The sequence below is a fragment of the Urocampus carinirostris genome, chromosome 7, assembly GCF_059441175.1.
Source record: "Urocampus carinirostris isolate Australia breed hairy pipefish chromosome 7, RoL_Ucar_1.0, whole genome shotgun sequence".
Classification (NCBI taxonomy): domain Eukaryota; kingdom Metazoa; phylum Chordata; class Actinopteri; order Syngnathiformes; family Syngnathidae; genus Urocampus; species Urocampus carinirostris.
The window spans coordinates 10,279,396-10,305,765 of NC_142355.1; the positions used below are offsets into that span (position 1 = coordinate 10,279,396).

The 26,370-nt window shown below is 39.6% G+C and overlaps 1 protein-coding gene across 2 annotated transcripts; it reads right to left on the reverse strand.

The window, feature by feature from the left end:
- Positions 1-1,566: 1,566 nt before the first annotated feature.
- On the reverse strand, positions 1,567-25,654 carry ldhd (lactate dehydrogenase D). Of its 2 annotated transcripts, XR_015850855.1 has the most exons (12): positions 25,533-25,654; positions 20,986-21,098; positions 19,399-19,540; positions 15,955-16,096; positions 13,594-13,753; positions 13,268-13,467; positions 11,660-11,788; positions 9,581-9,708; positions 9,058-9,148; positions 7,272-7,383; positions 3,234-3,498; positions 1,567-3,106 (listed from the first exon to the last, which is right to left on the reverse strand). XR_015850855.1 is itself a non-coding variant. In XM_088339703.1 (11 exons), exons 1-11 carry the CDS (start codon positions 25,629-25,631, stop codon positions 3,318-3,320), a joined length of 1,497 nt encoding a protein of 498 aa, XP_088195829.1. In that variant the 5' UTR covers positions 25,632-25,654; the 3' UTR covers positions 1,567-3,317. The 2 variants fall into 2 exon arrangements, 1 of the variants encoding a protein (XP_088195829.1); XM_088339703.1 differs by having other exon boundaries at positions 1,567-3,498.
- Between the last annotated feature and the right edge of the window lie 716 nt (positions 25,655-26,370).

A 26,370-nucleotide genomic window follows, 5' to 3' on the forward strand; every position in this document is an offset into this window, starting at 1 on the left:
ACGTTTGAAAAAAAATATGGTGTAAGATTATTTTGTATTTTGTAAGGGAAAATACATTTTGTAAGGGCATGGAGCTGTGGAGGTTGACAGGTATGTAAAGTAAATACATAGGAGTTTCAACTGATACCAATCCAATATCGATACTGTTTTCGTGGAAAACTCTCGCCCCCCTTTGAGTTAGTTTATAACTACGATAAACACAGAACAAAGTTTTAAGGCACTAAATATGTTTCATTCTTTACGAAATAATTACATTGCAAAATAAAATAATTATATTACAATTGTTTCAAAACAAAAGCCAGGAGAGCCGAACCAAAAAAGAAGCGATGCAACAAAAATCCAAGTACTGCATAAGAACATCAACTACAGAACTTAAATAACATCCATTGCACTATAATTTGAAAACAACAACAGAAATAAAAATAAAGGGTCAATAGTCTCTCATTGGCTCTGTTGCCATAGTGACAACAGATTTACAGATTTTTGTTGTGAAACAGTCACATAAAAACATTTTTGGTTAAAGCTCACCCCTTGCCACTGTTTTCATGCGTTTATGTAAATTTGTGGTTGTGAAACAGTATTAGAGTACTTCACCACACAAATTACACCTGGACTTGTCCTTTTCTGTAGTTTAAAAAGAAATCCACACCGTGCTGCATTTGCCAATCATTTTTAGGTTCAGGTATGGGAGGACGCGTCGACTTGGCCTTCTCTTTTAGCTGGCAGGCAAGATGCAGCGGCAGGCCAGGTAAGTGGTAGGAGGAGCTACAAGTGTGCCTGTCAGTCACTAAACAGCCATACACTTAGAGAGGATTACAACTACATTTGCAAGAGGTGCATTGAAGAAATTGGTGGAGAGGTTAAGTAGCGATCCCAGGAGAATACTATTGATCCAATGTAGTATTTGCTTAGTATCGATAATATCCACATTTGGATTGATTCCCCCTATCCCTAGTTTCAGGTGATAAACACAGCTGGCGTGCAGCAGCACTGCAATATTGGCTCCGTCTTGCCCGTCTCATCTGAGCTCAAACATGGTGACAACTGTTGACATCTGTCCAGCGGCTAGACTCTAGCCCACATGTCCTGGGTGGCATTTACATCTCTCCTCGATTGCGCAGTCTCGCAGGCCGAGCAAATCGCCTTTAACTCCGGATGCCTCCGCCACGCTCGGCTCTTGCATCTTCTGCCAGGCGATGTAAGCAAGCGCTCAGTGCGCAAACTCGGATTATAAATATAGATGGGCGGCCTAGTACATCATTGGACTGCCCTAGATGCAAAAATACATGACTACAGGTTATTTGAGTCTATTTATTTACTGGTCCAAATAAGTCGGTAGTAGGGATTTTTTTGCAAACATTCACGTTTGTGACTGTAACCCATGGGAAAAGTACTTCTGCCTTTTGGGACATTTGTGTACTGCCCAACACCTCTCCCACTGGAAGCCTGATCTGTTTTTTTTGTGTGGGTATGAGACAATAATTGTGAATTTCCCCCTTTGTTATTGTTAGGTCTATCACCTTACATTTTTTAATAAAAGACACAATAAGAGAAAAGAGACATTCATTTTTAGCTCATGCGGAGAGGTAGTCAGTTCTAGGCCGGATTCTCATTTGACCAGGACTTTTACCACTCCCCTTTTTATTCAAAGAATTGTTGGGGGAAGAAAGTTGGATGAAAGAGCAAGGGGACACAAGGCAGAGTATACATCAAACAGAAGAATGCAGATTTTCCTCTACATTGTTTGAACAGCTCAACGGCCCAAAGGGTGATAAAACTCTTTGAAGAAAGGAAAAGACTACTCAACTGCAAGGGTCTCAGTAATGCTCAATATTTGTAGTTAGTGCATAAATTGACAATAATCCCATTCGTTATTTTTGGCATTTAGTCCCTTTTGGCTCATTGCCCCTTTTTTGTACCATTACTACATCCACCTGCAACACAACACCTAGGCATTCTTCACAAAAACTACCCAAACATAACTATAAACACTCTTAACCTCTTTGACTAATTAACACGTGAACCAATATGGAGATGGGCTTGCTCGGGTTCTGGTGTTCCTTACATGAGATCAGAGCCCAGGAAGCTGAAGACAAGACAGGCTGTCTTCCAAATGCATTATCTCAGAAAATAATTGGAATATGTATCGATTGTATTCTATATTCGTCCCTGCATCTTAGACGCATCATTTTTGCTGGGGACGCATAGTCTTAAATCAACGTGCGTCCCCAGGACGCAACTTTTTTGACACAAAATTGTCATTATTACACGATTACATTTTTTTTAAACAAAGATTTACCACACTCCAAACTTTTCGTCAGGCAGATCCTGCAGATGTTGTTTTGGTCTCGCGGTTCGAGTTTTCGTCTGAAAGACGATCTCGAGTTGTGTGGTGAAAAGTCCGTCTCCTCTTAGAGAACCGGCTTTTTCGGCTCAACTCATTCAAGAGAGCCGGCTCTCAAACGGCTCACTTGCTTTGATGCATTATATTACGAATTATTATGTTGTATAAAGAAGTTAAGAAAAAAAGGAAGTATAAAAGGAAAAAATGAAAAAAAGACAGGTTTGTGGTTATCCTTTAAATCGGTATATTACCAACAATAATTTGATGCAGAAAATGAATTTATAATTTGATGATTAAAACTGAATGAATATATAGATTTTTATTATGTATTTGTCACCGATTTACAATTTCAACCTCGATAACACTACATTTTGGGGACCCATAGATCTCTGTTGGGAACCATAGATTTATGAGCATGCGAGTCCCTGGGACTCATCACTTTTCAGAGGTAAAATGAACACTGTGATAGTTCATGTATTTTTCCTTATTATTTTGAATCATTAGCTCAGGAGGTAGAGCGCTCGTTTTGGGATCAAGAGGTCCCAGGTTCGATTCCCGGCTCCTATGTGTTATATGTCGAAGTGTCCTTGGGCAAGACACTGAATCACATGCCCCCAATAAACAGGTAGGTGCCTGGCATGGCTGACTCCCTATTGGTGTGTGTATGTGTGTGAATGGGTAAGTGTGAAGCACATTGCAAAGCGCTTTAGGAAGTCTTCAATGACTTAAAAAGGGTTATATAAATGCAGACCATTTACCATTTATTTTTAAATAATAAAGGTTTTTTTTAACCACTAGGAGGCACTTAATCATACACGCTGTTTCTTTAAAGCAAACAAGTATATTTAAATCGCACATCTGATCAAATGGAAAGTGAATCATCTTTATATTCCTATTGATCCTGAAGCAGGAATTTCCTTAAGTTGGAAAATTTAGTTGAGAAGGGGACATAAAGTGTTTGACGCACAGGTCTTCAAGGCTCTCTTGGCAACAAAACTTTCCCAGGATTCATTAAATTGTTTGGGTCGAGGGCATCCTTGATGTCGTGCATAACCCGAATTGTGGAGGACCCCATCTCTTCAGAGAGCAGCACTCGCTTGCCCAAACCTACACCGTGTTCGCCTGTGCACGTGCCATTCATCGAGAGGGCCCGCCTGAGAGAAAAGAAGAGCAATGATTTAAAAGAAAAGCATTTTTCTTCAAGACATACAAAACGTTTAGGAGGAATAACAAAACATTTGGAAGTACAGTAACCCCTTGCTGTATCACAATTTACCTTCCAAGGTTTTGCTACTTAGCAAAATCCATCGTGCATTGTGTTCTGCGTTCTGATTCGCTAAATGATCACCCCGCCCCTTTCCTGCCTATGTCTGTCTGTGCGCCAATTACGTTGCGATCCAAGTTGTCCATGTACTTAAAACAGCTTGACAAACCTTCATTGGGCAAGCACAAATTCTTTTCAATTTCCAGTTTCTCTATAAGCCATCATGTCAACAAAACTCTCTGGTCTGACAAAATCCCCAGAAGATGCTTTCTATCACTGACAAAGTTGGACTTGTTGACATGCCCAAAAAAGTTAAAAATATTAATTTGCCACATTCTTGCTTTCCGATAATGTCCTCATCCAATCATCCATCCATTATCTGCACCGCTTATCCTCAGTAGAGTCGCGGGGGTGCTGGAGCCCATCCCAGCCATCTTTGGGCAGTGGGCAGGGGACACCCTAAATGGGTTGCCAACCAGTCGAAGGGCACACAGGGACAGACAATTCGCTCGCTCATTCACACCTACGGACAATTTAGACCGGCCAATTCACCTGACATGGATGGTTTTTTTGGAGAGTGGGAGGAAACCGGAGTGCCCGGAGGAAACCCACGCAAGCACGGGAGAACATGCAAACTCCACACAGGAGGTTCGATCTCATGAGCTCAGAACTGTGCCGCACAGGCGCTAACCACTGCGCTACCGTGCTGCATAATGTCCTCATTATGACAAAAAAATATCATGTAAAGAAAAAAAGTGTATCGTGTCCTGAAATCATTCCCACCACGTTTTTTGGAATCAATAGTACAATATAGGATTATTTTAAAGTTATAATTTGAGAGTGCAGAAGTTTTTGGTAAAAATTAAAATAAATAGATAAAATAAAAACCTTTTTTAAGTAAAGTACATTTATTCGTTGCATAACATGTTTCATTCACGTCAAAAATATTACACTGCAATTATGTTTTCCAATAACATCCACATGATGGCGACAAAATATCATCTGAAGTTAAAAAAAAAAAAGGATACTGTCCAGATATCCTTTCCACCTTATTTGGGAAAATGTGCATTATAAAATAAACGTCAAATACAAAAATATATAGTATGATGATAGATTTAAACTGTAAATAATTTATTCTACTGTTGCATACTGCGTTCTATTCTTGCTTAGTGTGTCATTCTCGCCTAGTTCAATAGTCTTAATATTGTTGATACGATAACATGATGTTGTAAGTCCAAACAGGTGTTGATACTGTAAGATGTTGTTGAGAAAACAGATATCAAACTGTTTTTTTGTCACTCTTGTGTAAATTAGGGCGTTCCTAATACAATAAAAAGGCAAGGACAAAATAGACTTTTTCAGAGTGTCCAGTAGACTGTAATAGACAGCCTATGGTCATCTCTCCTTGCATGTAAGTCAAATTCACGTCTCTGTGTCCTTTTTGTATACAGGTTTTTGTTACAAGTGTTGGGGTTAACCTAACATATGACAGTACAGAAATTATTTGGGGGGGAAAAAAGGTTTAGAAAGTGCAGTACTTTTTTTTTTAAAAGCAAATGCATTGCCCTGTAAACGGGGTTTGTTCTTTGGTTTTAATATATAATAAGCTGATTTTGACTCTTGCGGGTCCTTTTTTGGAATGCAACCCGCGCAAAAAAAGATGATTACTGTACTTGAATAAATGGATACATTAGTTATAAAATGGGATGTGAACTACATCACAACAACAGACTAGCTAAAAGAAATATATAACCATCGCATAAGTGATCATTTACAGAACACATATTTGTGGACTTTCCTTTGCATGATGGGAAAAGAAAACCAATTCACATATATCAAAACTATTTTTTCAGCAATAATGGTAAATGAAACAATAATCCTTGCATAAACGTTTGTAACCACAGTTCGCCAAAACTGTTAAGAGTAAGACATTCCATGTACAAGGACGTACAGTATGCACTTTTCGCATTCTTCTGATGCTCGACTTGTAAAAGTAGTGATAGCGACTCAAGCCTTTGGCATGCCAAGTACTCTTTGCAGAACCTCTCAAGGTTGATGAGGAGTCTCACTGTGCAGCCACTCAGATCTTTTTAGAGATGCCAAATGGGATTCATGTCTTGGCTTTAGTTGGGTAATTTACCATATGGGCGCAAATGGAAAAGTGCTGCAGAGATGGTTGTCCTAAAATGTTCGGCTGTCACCAAAGAGAATTGTTGGAGCTCTGGGAGGGTTATTATTGGGTTATTGGGGGCTTTCCAGGCTAAAATTCATCCCTCCCAATTGCTCAGTCAGTCGTTTGGAGGGAAAAAAATTCTGCTTTGGAACTTCTTCAATTATCTTGTGTTTGCACTGTAAAAATACAATCCTAAATGATTGAAAACGTCATTAGGAGCTCATGTGTCAAATGTATGGCCCGCCACATCATTTTGAGTTTTGAATAAATACATTTTTTTTCCATTGACTTATTTTACTTATATTTATCTGTTTTATAGAGATACATCTTGTTTTCTTAATTTATATATATTTTTTTGTTTCATGCACATATTTATACATATATAATATATATTTATTCTATTTTTGTTAACTTATTTGACTTTATTTCAGTCTTATTTTTATTATTGTTATTGTAGTATATAAATGTATCCTTTATTTTACAATTTTTATCATAGTTGTAGGTATTTATTTTACATACCATTCAATTAAATTTAGTTACATTTATAAGTGACATCAGGTGATGTAGCCCTAGGTTAAAATTAGTGTGTCACCCTTGATTTAGAGTAACAATGTTGGATTTTTTTTAAAATATATTTTGTGTTGTTTTGAGAATAAAATAAGTAAAATCATCAGTCAAAAAATAAATGTGCTGCGTTGATGAGGAAAACACTCAAAATGAGGGAAGACAATCTACCCGTCTGCTAGATGAGCGATTTCTGTTTTGGTCAACATCATATAAAATGATGATTTGCTATAGGTTTGTGGCATGACTTCATAATGATACCGCTATGCTATTGGCTGAACTCCGTCACACCGTTCGTTCAGTATCTCCTGTAACAAATTGTAAATTGGGCCCCAACACTTGCAGTGATGGTAAAGGAAGATGCAAAAGGATGATTCCAACTAAAACAAAGTTTAAGATAAAAATTCTGAAAAAGGCACACGCATCATTACTATCACTAAATTGCATGGGTGTAACCAATGGACGATTGGAATAATTATTAATAATGAGAGGATTAAAGCAACAAGTGGAAGGTGAAAGTTTTAAAATCAATTTGTATTTTAATCCACTATCTCCTCCCCTTCTGAATCCACCCAGTATATCATATTTTTGTTTAATCATTTACACACACTTTCCATATAAGGAGTACTTACTCTGTATTATTCAGTTTTCTATTGTTTTAATCCGGGGCACAGAATGCATTAGGAAATTACCAACGGTTTCTATCGCTTATCGGATTGAAATTTCAGTTTGCGATGGCCACATCAGTACGGATACAGGTCATATCCTGGGGTCTACTATACTTAATAAGATAAGATACTGTTCATTAAAACCGTGTACAGAAAGTGTGAGAGTTCAACTTTAAAAACAACGATTGCTCTCTGATTGTAGATTAAAACAAATATATAGTAGACAGATACAACAAAAGATTAGCAAAAAACTAATACCTGGCAAGTCTTTCACTGAACAGATGGACCTTATGAAGTTCTTCGGGGTCGTTAGGATCAACTACCATCAGACAGTGGAAATTCCCGTCCCCCACATGACCCGCAATCGGACCTGAATGGGCAAATATTGTGGGGAATGTAAGGATAGTAGACTCCCCAAAAATATATTATTACGCCATTTGCAGTTAGATTTGCACATTGTTATTTTGTATTATTTCAAAATATTTTAGGGTTGGTTTATTTTGAGCGTTTTCCATTCGGGTCCCGGTGCTGTGGAATGCTCTTCCCCCTGAGATTCGATCTGCAACCTTAGTGGAAATGTTTAAATCTAAGCTTAAAACACACTTCTATTCTATAGCATATGAATAACCTATATTTTATGTTGACAATATTTGTTATTGCAACATCTATTGCAGCCTGGTCATCCTGGAAGGGGGATTAGCTCATGAGTAGTCCCTTCATTTTCCTCATGTTGAGGTTTTTGAGTTTTTCCTTGCCCTCGTGTAGGTTTTAGATCAGGGGATGGTTTAATAATAGTCTGTGGTTTGCAATAATCTGTGGTCTGTGCATCCTTTTGAGACTCTTTGTGATTTGGGCTATACAAATAAACATGACTTGATTTGGTTGTCTATTGAATAAACTATAGAAGTTATCTTACTTGTTGTATGGTAGATAATTGAGCTAATTTCAGAAACATTTTCTACCTTCATAAGAAAACCCTTAAAAAAGCAAAACAATATCACATTTGCTGTATAAGACAATTTGGATCATTTTATGTATGTATTTGTTTTTAGGTAAACATAGCTTAAAAAATAATATGAAAACAACTATCCAGATGACAGTGATAATTAATAATACTTATAATGGTCAAATTCTTAACACATATGTTACTTTGATAATGGATACAACATTTTCCCATTTTACATTGTGCACTGCTAAAACGAAATCATACCCATTAATCAGAAATAAAGTTAATTTAAGTATAATATGTAGTTATTTTAAACATGTATTCTTGTTTTTTTTAATTGAAATAAGAAAATACTTTCTTAAATAGGCAAGATTGACGTAACTATCAAAGGCTAGATCGTGTTGCTTGTTTTTAAATATTATTTTAATCTCGGTGGAAACATTTCTTAAAATAATAACAATTACTGGTAACTACCGTCAGCTAGATACAATAAATTTGCTTATATTTGGGATAAGATGAAAAAGTAATAACAGAAAATATACTTAAAATTAGCAAGATTTTCTGCTAGTCAAGTCATGTTTATTTGTATTTATATACAGGGCTCTGCAGACTGTCATTACACCATCCCCTGATCTAAAAGCTACATGAGGCCGAGGAAAAAGTCAAAAACCTCAGCATGAGCAAAATAATAAACCTTGAAAAGAGACCACACATAAGGTAATCCTCCCCTCCAGGAGTATAAAATAAGCAAAAGTAGCACATTTCAAGCCGTAATATTTTGCATAGAGGTGTAAAAATTGATATTTTTGCAAATGCAATGTGGAAGGTCAGACAGGTGCTCATTCGGAGGTATTTTAATTTCTCACTTTTTAAAAATTGCCTGGGATGCTGCCCCGGGCGCTTACTTGGGCTTATAAATATGGAGTTAAGGGCATTTGATGATAAAGAGTTGAGATCTCTTAAATCACATGATGACACATTTCTTTGTATTCCTTTTGTGGTTTTTACACAGCAGGTCAAATGTATTATATCTTGTTTTCCAAACATCTTTCTACGATGGCATGAGCAAAATAATCTTCACATCTGCAATGTCCTCACCAGTAAGTTTGTTCTCAATCAGATCTGCTTTTGTCTCTACAATGATATTGGGCAGGTGAGAAATAGGAACGCAGACATCTGTTGAATAGGCCTGCAAACAAACACATTGCAAAGTTTAAGTCAACCACCCTGAAGGAACAATTTGCCCCAACAAATGGAATTTTCCTGAAAGGGCAACGTTTTCATTCCAAAATACCTTTAAAAACCCTCCAATTTACAAAGCAAATATTTATTCATATCGTGTGGTAATGTTTAAATCAGAATAATAATGCATCACCATTATTTTATGTTGTCTAACATTTACTGTGATGAATGTTGCACTCTGAGTTATTTGGCAACTACAGAAATATACTGAACGTTTTTGTTTTCCTAAAATGTGAGTTTCACGAAAAGTTGCATCTTACAGAATGCCAATAATCAATCTTAATTTGTTTTGCTTATTCGGGCTCAGGTTGCGGCATCCTAGTGGCCAAATCAATTTACAGTCAATGTTTTGAGAAAGGGGAGAGCTACAATACCCTACCTTGCAACCAGGCCTGAGTGCCAGAGCAGCATACCAGGCGTCGTGGCGAGCTTTCCATAATCGATTTCTGGTTTCTGCATCTTTAGCCCATTGAAAGTCAGACCCGCCATTTTCCTGGGTGATTTCCTCTGTGAAACCATAAAAATAAACAAGAAATTGATTTTTTTTTTCATATATTCGCATGGCTGTTCACAAAGTACACAAACAGGTAATTTAACAAAAATCTATAAATTGAACATCTGTGCAGCAGTTGTTGAAAATGTTAAGATCAGAAAAAAAAAATATTTGGTCATGTGGCAATTCTGGTTGGATCAATTGTGAGGTCAGTTGACCAGTGAACTTAGAGTAAAACATAATTAACACTACACGTTTTTGCAAAAATATCAAAATTCAAAACTGTGTCTACAACTTGAAATTTTACAAAGAAATGGAGATGCCAAAATAATTCGAACCATCATGAGGCAAAGGTACAAATGAGCACACTCGTCCTACACCTGCAACTTAAAGAGTTGTACGAAAATGTGTTCTTTTTTTAACTCATGCCCGCCATCTCCTGGCTTGTGTCATCATTGCAGCCTCTGTCAGCTCATTCATGTTGTGCTTGCACGTGACGTGCATTTTGTCAAATAAACTCTTCTCGTTTCATCTTACATGGGGTTGCCGTTTTAAGTACAGTGGAACCTCGGTTTTTGAACGCCTCTCAGTTCGAACAAATCGGTTCTCGACCAAAATTTCGAGAAATTCTTGCTTTGCTTTTCATTCAAAAAATCGGAGTTCGAACGCCGGTACGCTAGGGTGCGATGCTGAGCGGCGTACGGGTGTAGATTGCCCCCACCCCTCGTGAAGAACTGTTATGACGTGCACGCGCACTTCTTTTTGCTTTCGCTTTAGATATCGGTGAACGGAGTGTTTTAGCCGCTAATTATGCCTCCGAAGAAGGTCGGTGCAAGCAGCAAACTTGCTACAGGTGAAAAAAGAAGGGTAGTGCATACAACTATTGTATTTAAGAAATAAATAATAGCAAAATATGAAGAAGGTGTGCGAGTTTCCCTTCTTTCGAGGGAATAGAGCATGGCTTCTGCAGACCTACACAAAGGTAAGAAATCCTATTCATAATTCTTTTCTTTATCCTTTAACCGCTCACCACTTTTTGTGGAGACCCGGGTGCTAAATGACGTGTAAACGACCTGATTTTTTTAGTTGTACACGTTCATGTTAGCGTAATCTTTCGTACAGAAGATTACGCTAACGCGAACGTACGATTAGCCTGGGTTAGCTTCATGTTTACGTTCATGGTAAGCATTCAGGGTGTTGGAACGGATTAAAACGATTTTACATTACTTTTAATGGCAAAAACGATTTTCGGTGATCGAACAAATCGGTTTTCGAACAGGGTTCTGGAACGGATTATGGTCAAGAACCGAGGTTCCACTGTATTCTGTTCTTATCTCATCTCATCTCATTAGCTGCACCGCTTATCCTCAGTAGGGTCGCAGGGGGTGCTGGAGCCCATCCCAGCAATCATCGGGCAGTGGGCAGGGGACACCCTGAACTGGTTGCCAGCCAATCGCAGGGCAATTCTGTTCTTATATCGGAAGAATATGTTTTACTGTTTTTTGGATACCCCATTCATTTTGCTTATTTTATTAGAGAAATAAGATAAATTATCTTAGAATAATAAAATTTAATCTATGAGTAAAATTGTCTGCCAATAAGAATTTCTTATTTGCAGTGCAGAATAGTGGCAAGACCAAGAAAATAAATTGTAAAGAAAATTTTGTGATAAATTCCTTTTTGACCCTGTAAGATCCAGATAGTGAACAAATATTTCTTTAACCACTTAAATGGTGTTATAGGAGACCTTTGGGGATGTTTTTTGTACAATTTTATCAGAACATAATAATACTTACTTGACTTTAATATGTCTGAACAATAGCACCCAATGATAATGTTTATGTGAAGAAAGTCAACAACAAAAAAACATTTCGAACACATTTTTTGAAAACTTACGAATGTTATAAGTCTACAGCGCTGGGCCTTACAGTGTTAAGTTTTAATGAATGTTATTTATCGACTCACCAGTGATGTTGACTTGTTCTGCGAGGCTTTGATCAGAACCGTGGAACTCCAGAAATAGTGTTGGGGTAACCTCATACGAAAGAGAGCTGAACTTGTTGCATGCATCGATCATCACATCGTCTAGAAATTCTTGAACAGACACACCAAGGGATTTTCAAATCAATCAAAATATGTAAAATGTCTCCAGGTTATTTTATTTCTTTTGAAATAGAGGAGAGTATCGCAGAAGCAATATTTGACTTATTTTAGCTTCTTTACTAGTGTTTCTGTAGTGAAGTGTTAGCACATTAGCCTAACACACAAAAGGTCCCTGGTTCAAGACCAAGAAACATATGGTGGCCTGGAGAGGGATGGGCGCCACCAGGCAGTACTTGCCCAAGACACACCACAGGAAATGGTGCCCATACGACTGTAGAGGTTAAGGGATCTAACCAACTGGCCAAATACCGTAAATTTCGGACTATAAGCCGCTACTTTTTTCCCAAACCTTCAACCCTGCAGCTTATTCAGTGATGCGGCCAATTTATGTAATTTTTCTAACAGCCGCCAGCGGCGCTCGAGTACAAAAGGTAAGATTTAGACCGGTGGAATATATGCGCCGAGGAAGACTGCAACTTCTTAGCTTGTGCACAAATTATATTAGCGTAGACATATCCTCATCATGCAAACTGTAAAAAGAAAGGCACATGACGTAGCTTTCAAGCTAAAAGCAAACGAGCAGTCCGATATAGAAGGAAACAGAGCTACTGCACGTAAACTTCACTTTGCGAGCGTGTTGCTAGCGTGATTTTGAATAAGAGAGCGTGGGACGAAGTCTATATGACAAAGTCTCTTTCCCATACTGTGGAAGATGACTTTGATGACGTCAGTTATAAAGAGGAAGATCAGGACGATTTACCGGGGTTTCTACAAGTACGGTATGTTTTTTTAACAGAGCCGCGCGTTACTGTGTTGCGAGCGTGTTGCTAGTAGCGTTTTGCTACCCTTCACAAGCACGGTTTGGGATGAAAGTTATATTATAATTAAAGCTTTGAAAACTCTCTCTGTGTACTGTCTTTCTTTGTAAATATGTGTAACCGATGTAGAATATGTATTTGCACCTGTATATTTTTGTAATGTATTTATTTGAGACACTCATTATGATATGTTTTGCGAATTAAAAAAGAGGGGCGGAGCAAACGCGGGCTGACGGGAAGTGGGGTAAAAGTGAGTGAGACCTGTTGTCGCGGCGGACAATAGTGGATATATATTTTTCCCACCCTTACCTTTGGAAATATAGACTTTTTTTCCTTAGATTAGTTTCAACGGGTACCCGGATTCTGCAGGTCTGCATCAAATGTTAAGTACCGGTATCATTTTCTGTTCATTTTGCCGGCTGTGGTTTTTGGACTGTTTAATTTATATTCAGTTACAATGGCGGGACTCAAAGCTTGGGCTAATTTTGTGATTGTGTTACATGTTATAAAGTGGGCGCATGCGGCTTATATACAGGTGCGGCTTGTGTAAGAACAAAATCGGGTTTCCTTTTAAAATGTGGTCGGAGCGGCTTATAATCAGGTGCGCTCTATAGTCCGGAATTTGCGGTATATGATTTAAGCATGTGCTCACCAATGCGAGCGATGGGTACCCCTGCTTGTAGAATCTGTACAGTGCTAGCCACAGCAGCCTTTACAGTAGGGAAAGAGCAGACCGCTGACACCATTGCTTCTGGAATACCGTAGAGGCGTAAAGTCGTCTTAGTGATGATCCCCAGAGTGCCCTCCGATCCAACAAACAGGTTTGTCAAGTTGTAGCCTGCTGATGTCTTCCTAAAGTTTATTTACGGACAGAGTTTTACAAAAGGATAGCTTATTATTTTTAGTTCTGTGGGTAAATACTAGAACTACCACTCAAAAACACATATGCATAGGAACACAGTGTTCTAGTTGTCTTACTTGGGACGGCGGCCCTTGCCAGACGTATTAATGATAGTTCCGTCGGCGAGTACTACCTCCAGGTTCAGAACATTTTCTCTCATGGTTCCATATCGAATTGCATTGGTACCAGACGCACTGGAGGCTGCCATGCCACACAATGAAGCATCAGCCCCCGGATCTAGGAAGAAGTTGCAAGAAGTTGTATTGTTTACTGAGTCTTTTAACATAAGACAAAGTCTTCTGTACCCATAATGTGTTTTACCAGTTTTTTTCTACCTTTTTTGAGCCGAAACACACAATGGATAAAAATGTTGGCACATCGCCCGTCGTTAATGTTAAAAAAAATAATTACTGAACCCAGTGTCATTTATGAGTGTAAATGGTCAAGACAAGCTATTGTGTCGCCAATAAATGAAACATTTATCCATTCATCCAGTATCTGCACCGGTTATCCTGAGTAGGGTCGCGGGGAGCTGGAACCCATTCCAGCGATCTTCGGGCAGTGGGCAGGGGACACCCTGAACTGGTTGTCAGTCAGTTGCAGATGAAAACTTTTATTACTTAATAATTGAAAAGTTCATAATATAAAGTTGGGCTTGTCCTTTTGGCAGCTTTGTCTCACAAACTATGTCATATATGCCCCAATCCAGGTTAACTCCTGTTCATTTGTTTTCAGATCAGCCCAATTTTTCCTTGTTTGGAGCATCCTTGGTATGACCCAAAGCGGAAATTGCCATATATTGTATGCTCATATGCAGCGATGAAACCCAGTTTAACGTAATTAAATTTAGAAAAAACCTTACCTTACCATTTTGGTTGACAAAAGTAACAGAATGTTAAAGAACAAATTTAGACATGGCAAATAAGTATCAATGCCCCGTGGTGTCAATACCCCGTGTTACACCTGTTTAAATTCAAATAATGGCACAATATTGAACAAATTTACTTTTAACAGCTATTTTTTTTATATGTTACGCATTCTGGCACAAGGATTGGGATGTTAGAACCTAATAAGTTGTGTTATTGAAAAAAGTAGAGCAGGGGTCGCAGGGGTGCTGGAGCCCATCCCAGCTGTCTTCAGGCAGTGGGCAGAGGACACCCTGAACTGGTTGCCACCCAGTCGTACAGAGACAGACAACTCACTCGCTCAGTCACACTGCCAATTAACCCGACATGCATGTTTTTGGAATGTGGGAGGAAACTGGAGTGCCTGGAGAAAACCCACGCAAGCATGGGGAGAACATGCAAACTCTGCACAGGAAGGCTGGTAGCTGGATTTGATCCTATGACCTCAGAACTGTCCTGCGTAGGCGCTAACCACTCAGCCACTATATATATATATATATATATATATTTCTTACTTATTTATTTAAAATGAGCAAACATTTCGCAGCCTTGGGAACCTCCTGTGTGGGTTCAAATCCAGCTACCGGACTTCCTGTGCGGAGTTTGTATGTTCTCCCCGTGCTTGTGTGGGTTTCCTCCGGGCACTCCGGTTTCCTCCCACATTCCAAAGACATGAATTTCAGGTGGCTTGGCCGGTCCAAATTGTCCCTAGGTGTGAATGAGCGAGCGAGTTGTCTGTCCCCGTGTGCCCTGCGATTGGCTGGCAACCAGTTCAGGGCGTCCCCTGCCCACTGCCCGATGATTGCTGGGATGGGCTCCAGCACCCCCGCGACCCTACGGAGGATAAGCGGTGCAGCTAATGAGATGAGATGAGCAAACATTTCTGCCAGTGGGGTAAAAATGATACATCGATTTCATGTTTGAAAATCCCCATACAAGGGCCTTTTTCCAAACAGGCACTACAGTATTACATTACCATACCTGTTAGTGGATAGAATTCATAGGTTTGAGTATCTTTTTAAATTGTGTACGCAGTATAACAATTTTGAAGGAGAAAATAAAATCGTCTTAGTATCAGTGGGGAAACAACTAAGGAAGATGCACAATAAATTGTTTTCTTCGATTATTATCTAAATAAAATAAACCTGTTAACAGAAAAAAACATTTGATTTTATTCTACATATTCTGTCTTATTGTGGATTAATAGGGTTAGGGTTAGTCTTGTTTATAAGGTTTATAATCACGTAATAAATCATTAATAAGGGGAGCAATTGGCTGAAGTTGACAGGTATGCATGAAATACATTATCTATTTTAAAAAGTTTTGGCTGAAAGTTAAGAGTTGGCGTTCTTATTGGAACAGGTGGTTTTAACTATTTTTGTCCACTAGATGTAATTTATGTCGCTTTTATTGAAATATAAACATTCTGAATCTTAGCAGAATTTCAAAGGAAACCACTATGCTTAATATGACATCACAATATAAACAGAGATTCAAGAACTCTAATTTATTTGATTTGGGAGTTTGACTCACCGACAGGAAACCAAAGTCCAGTGTCTCGCAGGTACGCATTGAGGGCTTTTCGGGTCACACCAGGTTCTACCGTTACATCAAAATCCTCCGGGTGCAGATCCAAAATCTGGTCCATATTTCTTAAGCTGAAGCACACACCACCCTAAGGGGCCGGTCATACAGACATTTGCGGCTGAATCACAGCCAGAAATTTCTGCCTTTGAGGCGGACGCTATTGGACGCATTGAGTTCGCCATTAAGACGAGATACAGCGGTGCTTAACACGAGGTCGGAAATATGCGCGCGGGTACACAGCCTTTCACGAGCGTGTAATGAGGCTGAACCACGGCCAGAAATCTCTGAAGCAGATGCTGTTGGGCGCTGTTGGACGTTTTGAGACCGCCATATAGACGAGATAGAGCAGTGCTTTACTCGCGGTCGGAAATTTTCACGTGGTTGGCCGCGCTCAAAACTTTTGAGCTGCTCACGTGGAAATGACGCGGAAATGACGCGGAACGACGTGCTCTGGCCGCGGCCAGGGCGTGCTTACACAATACACATGGGTAGGACGGGAAATTTCAGCGGGTAATCGTGGGTGGAGCATGGTAATAGCATGTTCTGCGCCTGTATCGCGGTGTTATTACGTGAAATTAGCGTGTTATGCGTGTGACAGTCAAATGCCTTTCTCCGCGTATGAACAGCGCGAATGCCGAGCACACGTCAGTTGTGCTCCTGACGTCAAGGGGGTGAACATGGATCCCCGTCAGCGTAGTTTCTCTTCATTTCGAATAAATCTTTCGGTGCATTCGCAATGGTCGCAGCAAGGCTTTAATGCCAGGACCTTAGCTTGGCCTTTTGGCTGAGAGTAAGAGTCCCGGCTCCTAAGCTTTGTAGCGTATTATGAACTGATCAATAATGGATAATGAATAAAGAAGATAGACCAATAACCCTTAAACTCCACCCCCCCACCCCGTCAGCGTAGTGACCTCGTCTTAATCCATTTTTATTTCTTGACATTTCTTTTCAAGATAATAAAATAAAAATGATGCCATAGCTTGAAATCTTGATCTTCACGGGACTGTGTCTTGTGCGGTTATGATTCCTACAGCCCGGTGCCGAGATTTGCATCCCCTCGCTACTACAACCACGTTTACCTCGTTTTATCTCACTTTTAGGGAATGTAATGGCGAACATATAACCAAAACCACATCGTTTTGTATTTGTTGGAAATGTAATACAACTTAAACCATTCCGTCTTTGTTTTGTTGTGAATGTAATCGAACGATAAATCCTCCCCCCCTCGCGTGAACGCGCATTCTGCTGCGCTTCCAACTAAAGCGATCGTATTCTATATAAAACGCTTATTAAAACTATAAAGCGAGCTAATTATAACAATTGGGAGATCCTAGTCTATATAACGCGTTTATTTAAACAATAAAGTGCGATCGTATTCTACAAAATGCGTTTGTTAACGTGGATGAAAAAGTCACGCGAGGGGGTGGGGCGGTGTGGGTGTTGCGTAGGAGTCGGATTTGGGCACAACACCGGCTCGGGAGCTTTTATACCCGTGGTCCACACGAGAAAATGACGCAGAAATGACGCGATGAGGAAGCGGAACAGTCGCCGGCGTCTGTTTTGCGGGCATACCACCGATGAACAGCGGATTGGCCAATTTTGCGCATTTTCCATCCCGGGCAACCACGGCCCAAAAAAAAACGCAAAATTTTAGCCGTGATTCAGCCGCAAATGTCTGTGTGACCGGCCCCTAAGAAAAGAACAGACATAAGAGCAAATACTGGCACTCTCATGACGGATTTTAAGAAATGCTGTATTTGGCTAGTCAATAGAATAGTCACTTGGAAATACAAGTTGGTGGTATTGCTGACGGGCATCTCTGGCTGACACGCCTCCGCCGGCGCATTTGGAATTGCTAGTTTACCCTGAACACATCAATGACCACTGGACATATCTGGGTGGCTGAGCGATGGCTGATAAGTTACCCTGCCAACCCCATTGATGCCCTTGATGTTTCTTGAAGGCCCCCCAGCTCCTATGATTCCTCCACAACCACAGCCTGGAGCTGCCTTTTTCTGCCTCCTCTGACAGCAACTGCTTGTGAGGCTGACTTTCATTTTCCATTCACTGGCAAGTGAGATGACCCTCCCATGTTTGATGAGCTGGTTCTATCAGTGTTTTCGCCAGCGTTTTCGCCAGCCCTTGAAAACTGGATGATATGCTTTGATGGGGTAGCCGGACAACTGCTTGCTTCCAGTCTGCAAGCTGTGACTATTTCTGCCAGGACAGCATCATGCCGCCATCTGCAGCGGCCTTAAGACAGTGCCGTCTTGCAGGCCGATTCCAAAGCTTATGATTGATGCCCTCCTCATATTTTGTATAGTCCTGTCTTTTTCCGACTGCCTGCCTGCTGGTGATACGAAGGAGAAGGACGATTTAAGAGGAGTCAGCGGACCAGCGTTTGACCTGAAGCATGTCAACGCCTGCATGGACCAGCTGGCAGAGATGGGAAGCTGCGTCGTGGCCGTCATAGACTTTCTGGACTAGTTTACAGGCTGAGGGCATCGCTGCTGTCATGCACTTTCTGGACAAATTTTCAACATGTTACCTAGTGTTTACTATGTTTGTGTACTGTAATGCTAAATGTAATTCACCCTGGTCATCCTGAAAGGGGGATACCACTTGTGAGGTCCCTTCTCAAGGTTTCTCTTTTTCCTCACGCTGAGGTTTTGAGTTGTTCCTTGCCCGCATGTTGGTTTAAGATCAGGTAATTGTGTCATTGTAATAATGTGCAGTCCTTTGAGACATTTTTGTGATTAAGGGCTATATAAATAAATTGGACTTGACTTGACTCGAGAGGGTAAGAGGAAGGTTAGTATTGATGGTCCTGCAGAGAGGGCAGATCTCTTCTGTGCCGAACCACAGGTGGACATTTTGAAGGCAGGGTAGCATGTTGTAGATTGCCCGGATAAAAAAGCTGAGCCTGGCTTGAGAGATCTTCCACAGGTTAGGCCAAGACGTAGGCCTGTCCATAACACAGTCCCATATTGTCCAGCTGCCCTGGGAAACCCCCTTGATGGTGTGGTGTACCTGCTCCAACCTTATTACTTCCGTCAACACCAGTTTTCCTGTCATGCCTGGAAAGCTTCGAGCATAAGAGCGGGGCCTCACCCTAACCGAGACCTGCTCACCCTACTTAGATCCTGCTGACTACCTCACAATGTTTCAGCCTGCCGATTGCCTGGATCTGTTTCTACTGTTGAAAACAGACGAAACATCTTTTTGATGATTTAAGTACTTCTATGTAGGTATGAACCTGTAGACACCCCACTGTGAAACAGTACACAAGTGCGTTTGAAAATTAAAGCATACAAGGTTGCAACAATGTTTATTTTGTACACATATCCCAATCAAACAAAAAGGATTATATAAGTTCAATATGTCTCTTACCTTCACTGCTCCTACACCTCCCTCAAGACCAGTTCCAGTACCAAAAGGGATCATGGGAATTTTTTTGTCATTACAGACTTTTGCCAGAGAACTGACCTCCTCTACACAACGAGGAAAAACAACCACATCTGGTGGACGGCATCTAAACACATGGAAGGAGAGTTTAATGGATTTTTTATGGGACGTTATATAAAATGAAAATGCAGTAAAACTCTGATCGGGAGTTCACAATAGAACATTTAAACTGGTTAGGCTATTTCAGAAATACAAAAAATATATTTCTTTATCCTTATGGAAAAGGAGTTGGATCGATCAGTGAATGCAAGCTTTCATTTTGTGGCCGAAACATATATCAAAGTCTGTCGCCGTATAATATGCCTACTATCGCTCCCGTATTGAAATATAAAGCTTCATTTTTTGTAACTGAAAACCGCATTTGGCTACAAGATGTGACGAAACCACTACTGGGACATCCTAGTCATACCCAATCATAACTACTTTGCCAACTTGTAGGGAAACTGCAGCACTTTGGCAATTGTAGGTCTCTGGCGGAGGAATACGATGCATTGCTGAACTAGAGGTAATGTGAATGGGTCTTTTGTCACAATTTGTGCTTGTCCTTCATTGACAAATTTTCTAAACAAAGCCAATTCGACCCTATAAGTCAACATTTAATTTAAAACACTTCTTCGTGATACTGAAGATAGAAGTGTAAACTGTAGAGCTACAACGATTAGACAAACGTTGTCGAAAAAAATCAATAATAATGATACTCGAGAATGAATTCCTTTGTATACAATGTCACCGGACACGATTTTTCAACAGAGTGCAGCCTCTTACATGATTAGAATTCTTAATGAGAATCGCTTACGCGCAATAGCATCTCTTTCTCAAGCAGTAACATACAGAAATTACGGCATCAACATCAAGTATGTATACCAAAACGTCTTAAGATTGGGAGTATTTTAACCTCGGCAGGGCTAACAATAAGACGTACTAGCAAAGTTTGTTGAGCAGACCTTGCGTATCATGGCAGTACCTTGGTGAAGCTCTGACATTTAAAAACCGTCGGACAGTTAAACGACACGGAGTCTGACACGCCTCAGTAATATTCGGGTTACATTCAAGCCGATACGGTTTTGCTAATATGCATTGGACATTTTATATGCATATATTTCACGAGAAAAAGAGAGCTTGAGCATTTATACCAGACTGCGCTAGACAAACGCTGATGAAATTAAATGCATTCAGTCTCAAGAAAATTGTCAGCGGTTAAACCGTTTGATTTTGTACTGTTGAAAATCATTAAGTTATGTTTAACATAATAATTGTTTTAATTTGCTGTTCCGCTGCTGCTATTGAACCTGTTCTATGATTGCAAGGATTAAAAAAGTTATTAAATATCTAATTGCCTGTGCCTAGAAAAAAAAAATCAACGGAGGTTTATTTATGAATTTATGTCCATACCGCCTTAGCACCGTTTCTAATTGATTTTAGATACGGACGGCATTTTTGTTTATTTTCAGTGACAAGCTGGATGTGGCGGGGGCGACACAGAGTTCTGAAAAAAAGTGGGGAAGAAGAAACCTGTGTACGGATTCATCTTTGCCATGTTGCTCTCTGACAGCCATTGCCACGGACACGCCATCCTCGCCGCATATAGACCTGAATGTGGAAAGTGCACTGTCCAAAGCCTCACGCTGTGTAGACACACAAATGTCAGACTTTAAATCGTTTTCTGTTTTGCACATCAGTAATTCTGAAAAGTTTAAACTTAAGATCTCAAGCCCTTAAAGTACCTCCAGTACAATAGTCTAAAAATGAAAGGGGAAATTGTTTGACATTTTTTCTTTACTTTTTTTCTCAATTGTAGCCGCTCTACTTAAATTAGAGAAAAATGTGTAAAATGTGTTTTTGAATTGCATGAAATAAGAAAAATAAGTAAACCTACTGTTTGATTTATATTGTTTTATTCTATTTTTCAATAATTAGATTTTTATAGGCCTATGTGTTAACTGGCTATCTCATAACTGTCGACTTATACGTTTTCCGTGTATTCTATACGTTTTTGATCATTTCCAATTGTGTATGCCATATAACAATTTTTGTACAGGATTTTTTTAAATAATTCATTGCAACGTATAATAAGCAATACTGAATTTACTGCAGGTGGGGTAGAAATAAAGAGGTTGAAAAATTTGTTTATTTGGTAAATATAATAAACTTGTTTACACAAATAAATTTGTTTTTATTCTACATAGTCTGTCTAGCTTTGAGTAAATATGTGCTGTATTGTTTGATAGGTTTATTATCACTTAATAAAGGGAATTGCAACATATTAATAAAGGGGAACAATTGCCTGAGGTTGACAGGTATACTATCCATCCATTCATCAACCCACCTATTAGTCATTAAATCTTTTTGGTTTTGACCCTATCAACCTATTTTTTCCTAATTTTCCTTAGTGGTGTAAAGTTCCGTTTTTCTGGTTTTCCCTGGAAGGGAAAAAAGAAATAAACGTAACAGGGGTGGGCACTAAAAAGCTTTGGTTTGACCCTACTCTCTTCGGCCACATGTTTATGTATAATAGTATTGTTGAGCTGTTTTTTGTGCAAATATTTTGTTGTTCCCTTTTTTTATTAAGGGCTGATGATTTTATTTTTTGCGGTGTGCCCAAATAAACATCAAACTTTAACTCCATGTCTATACTACATTTAAATCCCTAATAAAAAAATATGTATAAATTCCAAAACAATAGTCCACGATGTATATGTGGCAAATGCCGCATTATTGCAGCGTAGAATCCAAATACAGTGGAACCTCGGTTTTCGAACGCCTCTCAGTTCGAACAAATCGGAGTTCGACCAAAAATTTCGAGAAATTCTTGCTTCGCTGTTTGGTCAAAAAAATCGGAGTTCGAACGCCGGTAATGCGTGAGTGGGTACGCTAGGGCGCGATGCTGAGCGGCGTACGGGTGTAGAGCGCTCTTTTCGTGACCAACTGTTATCGCGTGCGGACGTGCTTCGTTTTGCTTTCGCTTTTAATATAGGTGTACGAAGTGGTTTAGCGCCTAATTATGCCTCCGAAGAAAGTCAGTGCAAGTGGCAAAGTTGCTACAGGTGAAAAAAGAAAAGTAGTGCGTACAACTATTGCATTTAAGAAAGAAATAATAGCAAAATATGAAGGAGGTGTGCGAGTGTCTGATCTTGCTAGGGAATACCCCACTGTCCACCTGCGCCTTCTGCTGACCACCACAAAGGTAAGAAATCCTATTCATAATTATTTTCTTTATCCTTTTTTTTATTTTTACACGTTCATGTTAGAGTAATCTTTCGTACTGAAGATTACGACAACGCGAGCGTACGATTAGCCTGGCTTAGCTTTATGTTTACATTAAACATTCAAGGTAAACATTCAGGGTGTTGGAACAGAGCCCAACTTCAGGGTGTTGGAATGGAGCCCCCTTTCCAATGAACCACTCACCACTTGTTGTGGAGACCCGGGTGCTAAATGACTTGTAAACGACCTGATTTTTTTATTTTTACACGTTCATGTTAGCGTAATCTTTCGTACGGAAGATTACGATAACGCGAAAGTACGCCTGGGTTAGCTTTATGTTTACGTTAAACATTCAAGGTAAACATTCAGGGTGTTGGAACGGATTAAAACGATTTACATTATTTTTAATGTGAAAAATGATTTCGGTGATCGAACAAATCGGTTTTCGAACAGGGTTCTGGAACGGATTATGGTCGAGAACCGAGGTTCCACTGTATGTGGCGTATTTGTGTTTAAGCATTTTGATAAGTAGTTGCCATTTTTATGTATATAGTGTAACAGACTTGAAATTTGATTGTTTTTAGTTTTTTCACAAAATCTTTGTTTTTGTTGCATTAGTTAAAAATTCATTTTTTAAGCCATGGGCAAGTGCGACTGTCTTTTTTCGTTAGGCACTTTATGGGCTTCTGCGCTTGCCGTACCTTCAGCTCAATCACCTCATGCTGAAGATGTATTGTGCACAGACGCCTTGACTTATTTGTATTGTTTTTTGAATGCAGGCAATAAACCGAGTGACTGTGAACCCTTGTGTCGCGCATGATTGCAGATCGTTACAATAGTCAAGTCAAGACATTTTTATTAGTATAGCCCTTAATCACAAATGGTCACAAAGGGCTGCACAGGTTACTGCACAGACTATTATTTCAGACTATTATTAAACCAATAGCGTAAATGTATTTCTTATTTAAGCAGGTTTTATGAATATTTGCAATAATTATGTATATACTGTGTTTTTGTTATTGAAGCATTTTTTGCTAAATATTCACTGTTTTCCTGTTTATAGTATGCTTTTATTTTTTATTTGTGCAATTGACAAATATCTTTTCCTAAAATAATGGCTGCATTGTTGTTATTGGGAATATTGTTAAATGATAAGCACGGCGGCTAGGGTGGTCCTTATTTTTCGACTTTTAAAATTTCATGCTCTGACCCCTTGAATATGTTCCAATATATACAAAACGTAATTAGGCAAAGTTTCATCAAAATCAAAGGATATTTAGAGGTCGCTCAAGGCCTCTGAAATTTTGGTATGAAAAATAAGGATTTTTCGCACATTATATCAGACCTAGTGTACAAAGTTACTTGTAACTTTTCTTGTGTTACAATTATAAGCAATGGACTGAAATTGGATGTTCTAAAACGCCGTACACATAGGGTTAAAATTTCCGTTTTTTCTCGAAAATTGCCAAAATTTTACCATTTTGGGAAATTTCAAAGTCGTTGAGCTACCTCTAAATATTATCCAAATTGTTCAAAATTGCACACAGTGTGTTTTTATCGATATAAGAACATATGCGGGGGGTCAGAGCCCAATATTTCAAAAAAAAAAATTTCGACCCCCATTAAGGACCACCCTAACGGCGGCACAGTGGTTAGCGTGTGTGCAGCACAGTTCTGAGGTCATGGGATCGAACCTCCTATGTGGAGTTTGCATGTTCTCCCCGTGCTTGCATGGGTTTCCTCTGGGCATTCTGATTTCCTCCCACATTTCAAACCCATATATGTCAGGTTAATTGGCTGGTCCAAATTGTTCCTAGGTGTGAATGAGTGAGTGAGTTGTCTGTCTCTGTGTGCCCTGCGACTGGCTGGCAACCAGTTCAGGGTGTCCCCTGCCCACTGCCCGGAGATGGCTGTGATGGGCTCCAGCACCCCGCGACCCTACTGAAGATAAGCGGTGCAGAAAATGGAATTGGGAGAGAAACCCGGGCTAAACCACACATCACATCAACTTGAGATAACGGTTTTATTTTTCCCTACTTATCTTGCAAAGGTCAACAAATCGTTACCAAGGAGCCCATATAGCTAACATATAATTAAATATGCAGATTTGGCGGAAGCAAAAATATAATAGAGTTCTATGTATTATCCATTTTCTGCATCGTTACACTCGAACAGAAGTAGTTAACGTGTGTTCCAAGGTGCAATAATATACAGTACTAAGATTTTACTCAACCTCCTGTGTGGGTTCAAATCCAGCTACCGGACTTCCTGTGCGGAGTTTGTATGTTCTCCCCGTGCTTACGTGGGTTTCCTCCGGGCACTCCGGTTTCCTCCCACATTCCAAAGACATGCATTTCAGGTGGATTGGCCGGTCCAAATTGTCCCTAGGAGTGAATGAGCGAGCGAGTTGTCTGTCCCTGTGTGCCCTGCGATTGGCTGGCAACCAGTTCAGGGTGTCCCCTGCCCGATGATTGCTGGGATGGGCTCCAGCACCCCCGCGACCCTTCTGAGGATAAGCGGTGCAGCTAATGAGATGAGATGAGATTTTACTCAAGTACGATAGTGCTCACAGTAGTTTGATGAAAGAAAACTAATTAAAAAACGGGGGAAGATTCAGTAAGCTTAAAATCTGAAAACAAATCCCAAAAAGTGAAAAGGAAGGATATGATACAAATGCGAAGACAATGACAATAAACCCACAAGAAATGGGGAGGGGGGTGTTATTTAGCAAGGAGCTGAACACACGTGACCGACAAAACTTAGACGACAGGGGTCAAGAGTACGAGACATATAACAGCGGATAAAATATACAAAACACATTAAAAAAATAACATCTCCATTTAAAAAACACTTACAACATTCACTGTTTGAATTCTCCGACCTTGGCAGAAAAGTCGTTGAGAGGCTGGTAGCATAGCCAATATTATTCTGTGTTTTCTGTAGCATACGATCATTTTAGCATATCGCTAAAGTCACCAATAATAAGCGCTAAACACTTCCGTTAGACGTGGTTATAGTCAGCCAACCGCTTTCAATCTTATTCAATTATACATGAACTTTTATTTTGAAAGACTCTTTTCATCGTGACGTTCATGCGTGTACCTTGTAACTTGATTATTTGGATAAAGTTGATGTAATTTCAACCTCCTTACTGAAGGTGACGCTGGAAGTTAGATTACCACTGCCAAGTGTGCGACTCCCATGTCAGTGTGTGTTTGTGTTCAAATCCTCAAATCTGAGTCTTGGCTCCTGATAAAACATGACAGTGGATTTAAATATAAATAAACTGATTGTTAAGGATCCATAGACGAGGAGAGTTTGACAATCCATACCTAAGTAGGTGTATGGTGGTTATCCGTCGCCCTGGGAGTGAATTCCAGTTTTTTTAGAGAATCGTTTTTCTCGGCTCGACTCACGAAAAGAGCCAACTCTTTCGGCTCCCAAACATTATTCTTTTGATTACGAATGAACGCTTTCGGGTTTGAAATCTTTGTTATACAGCCGTGTGAATGAATTATGGGTCTTCTGTTTCATTGGCAGAGTTGGTGGTTGGAAATGGTGATGGAAAATGCCTCAGTAGCAGGGCAGTAACCCTACACATCAACTCAGAATCTCTGAAAAACAGACAACACCACAAAATTGAAATAAAATATATTGATTTTTCTGTGCAACAACAAACAAACTATGAAATAT

Excerpts from the sequence above, each read along its gene's own strand:
- ldhd (XM_088339703.1), bottom strand. The coding sequence starts at position 25,631 with ATGATCGTATGCTACAGAAAACACAGAATAATATTGGCTATGCTACCA. Across the intron at positions 13,754-15,954 it reads TGGACTTTGGTTTCCTGTCG|ATCCGGGGGCTGATGCTTCA; the intron begins GTGAGTCAAACT and ends ACTTCTTCCTAG. Across the intron at positions 9,709-11,659 it reads AGAACAAGTCAACATCACTG|AGGAAATCACCCAGGAAAAT; the intron begins GTGAGTCGATAA and ends ATGGTTTCACAG.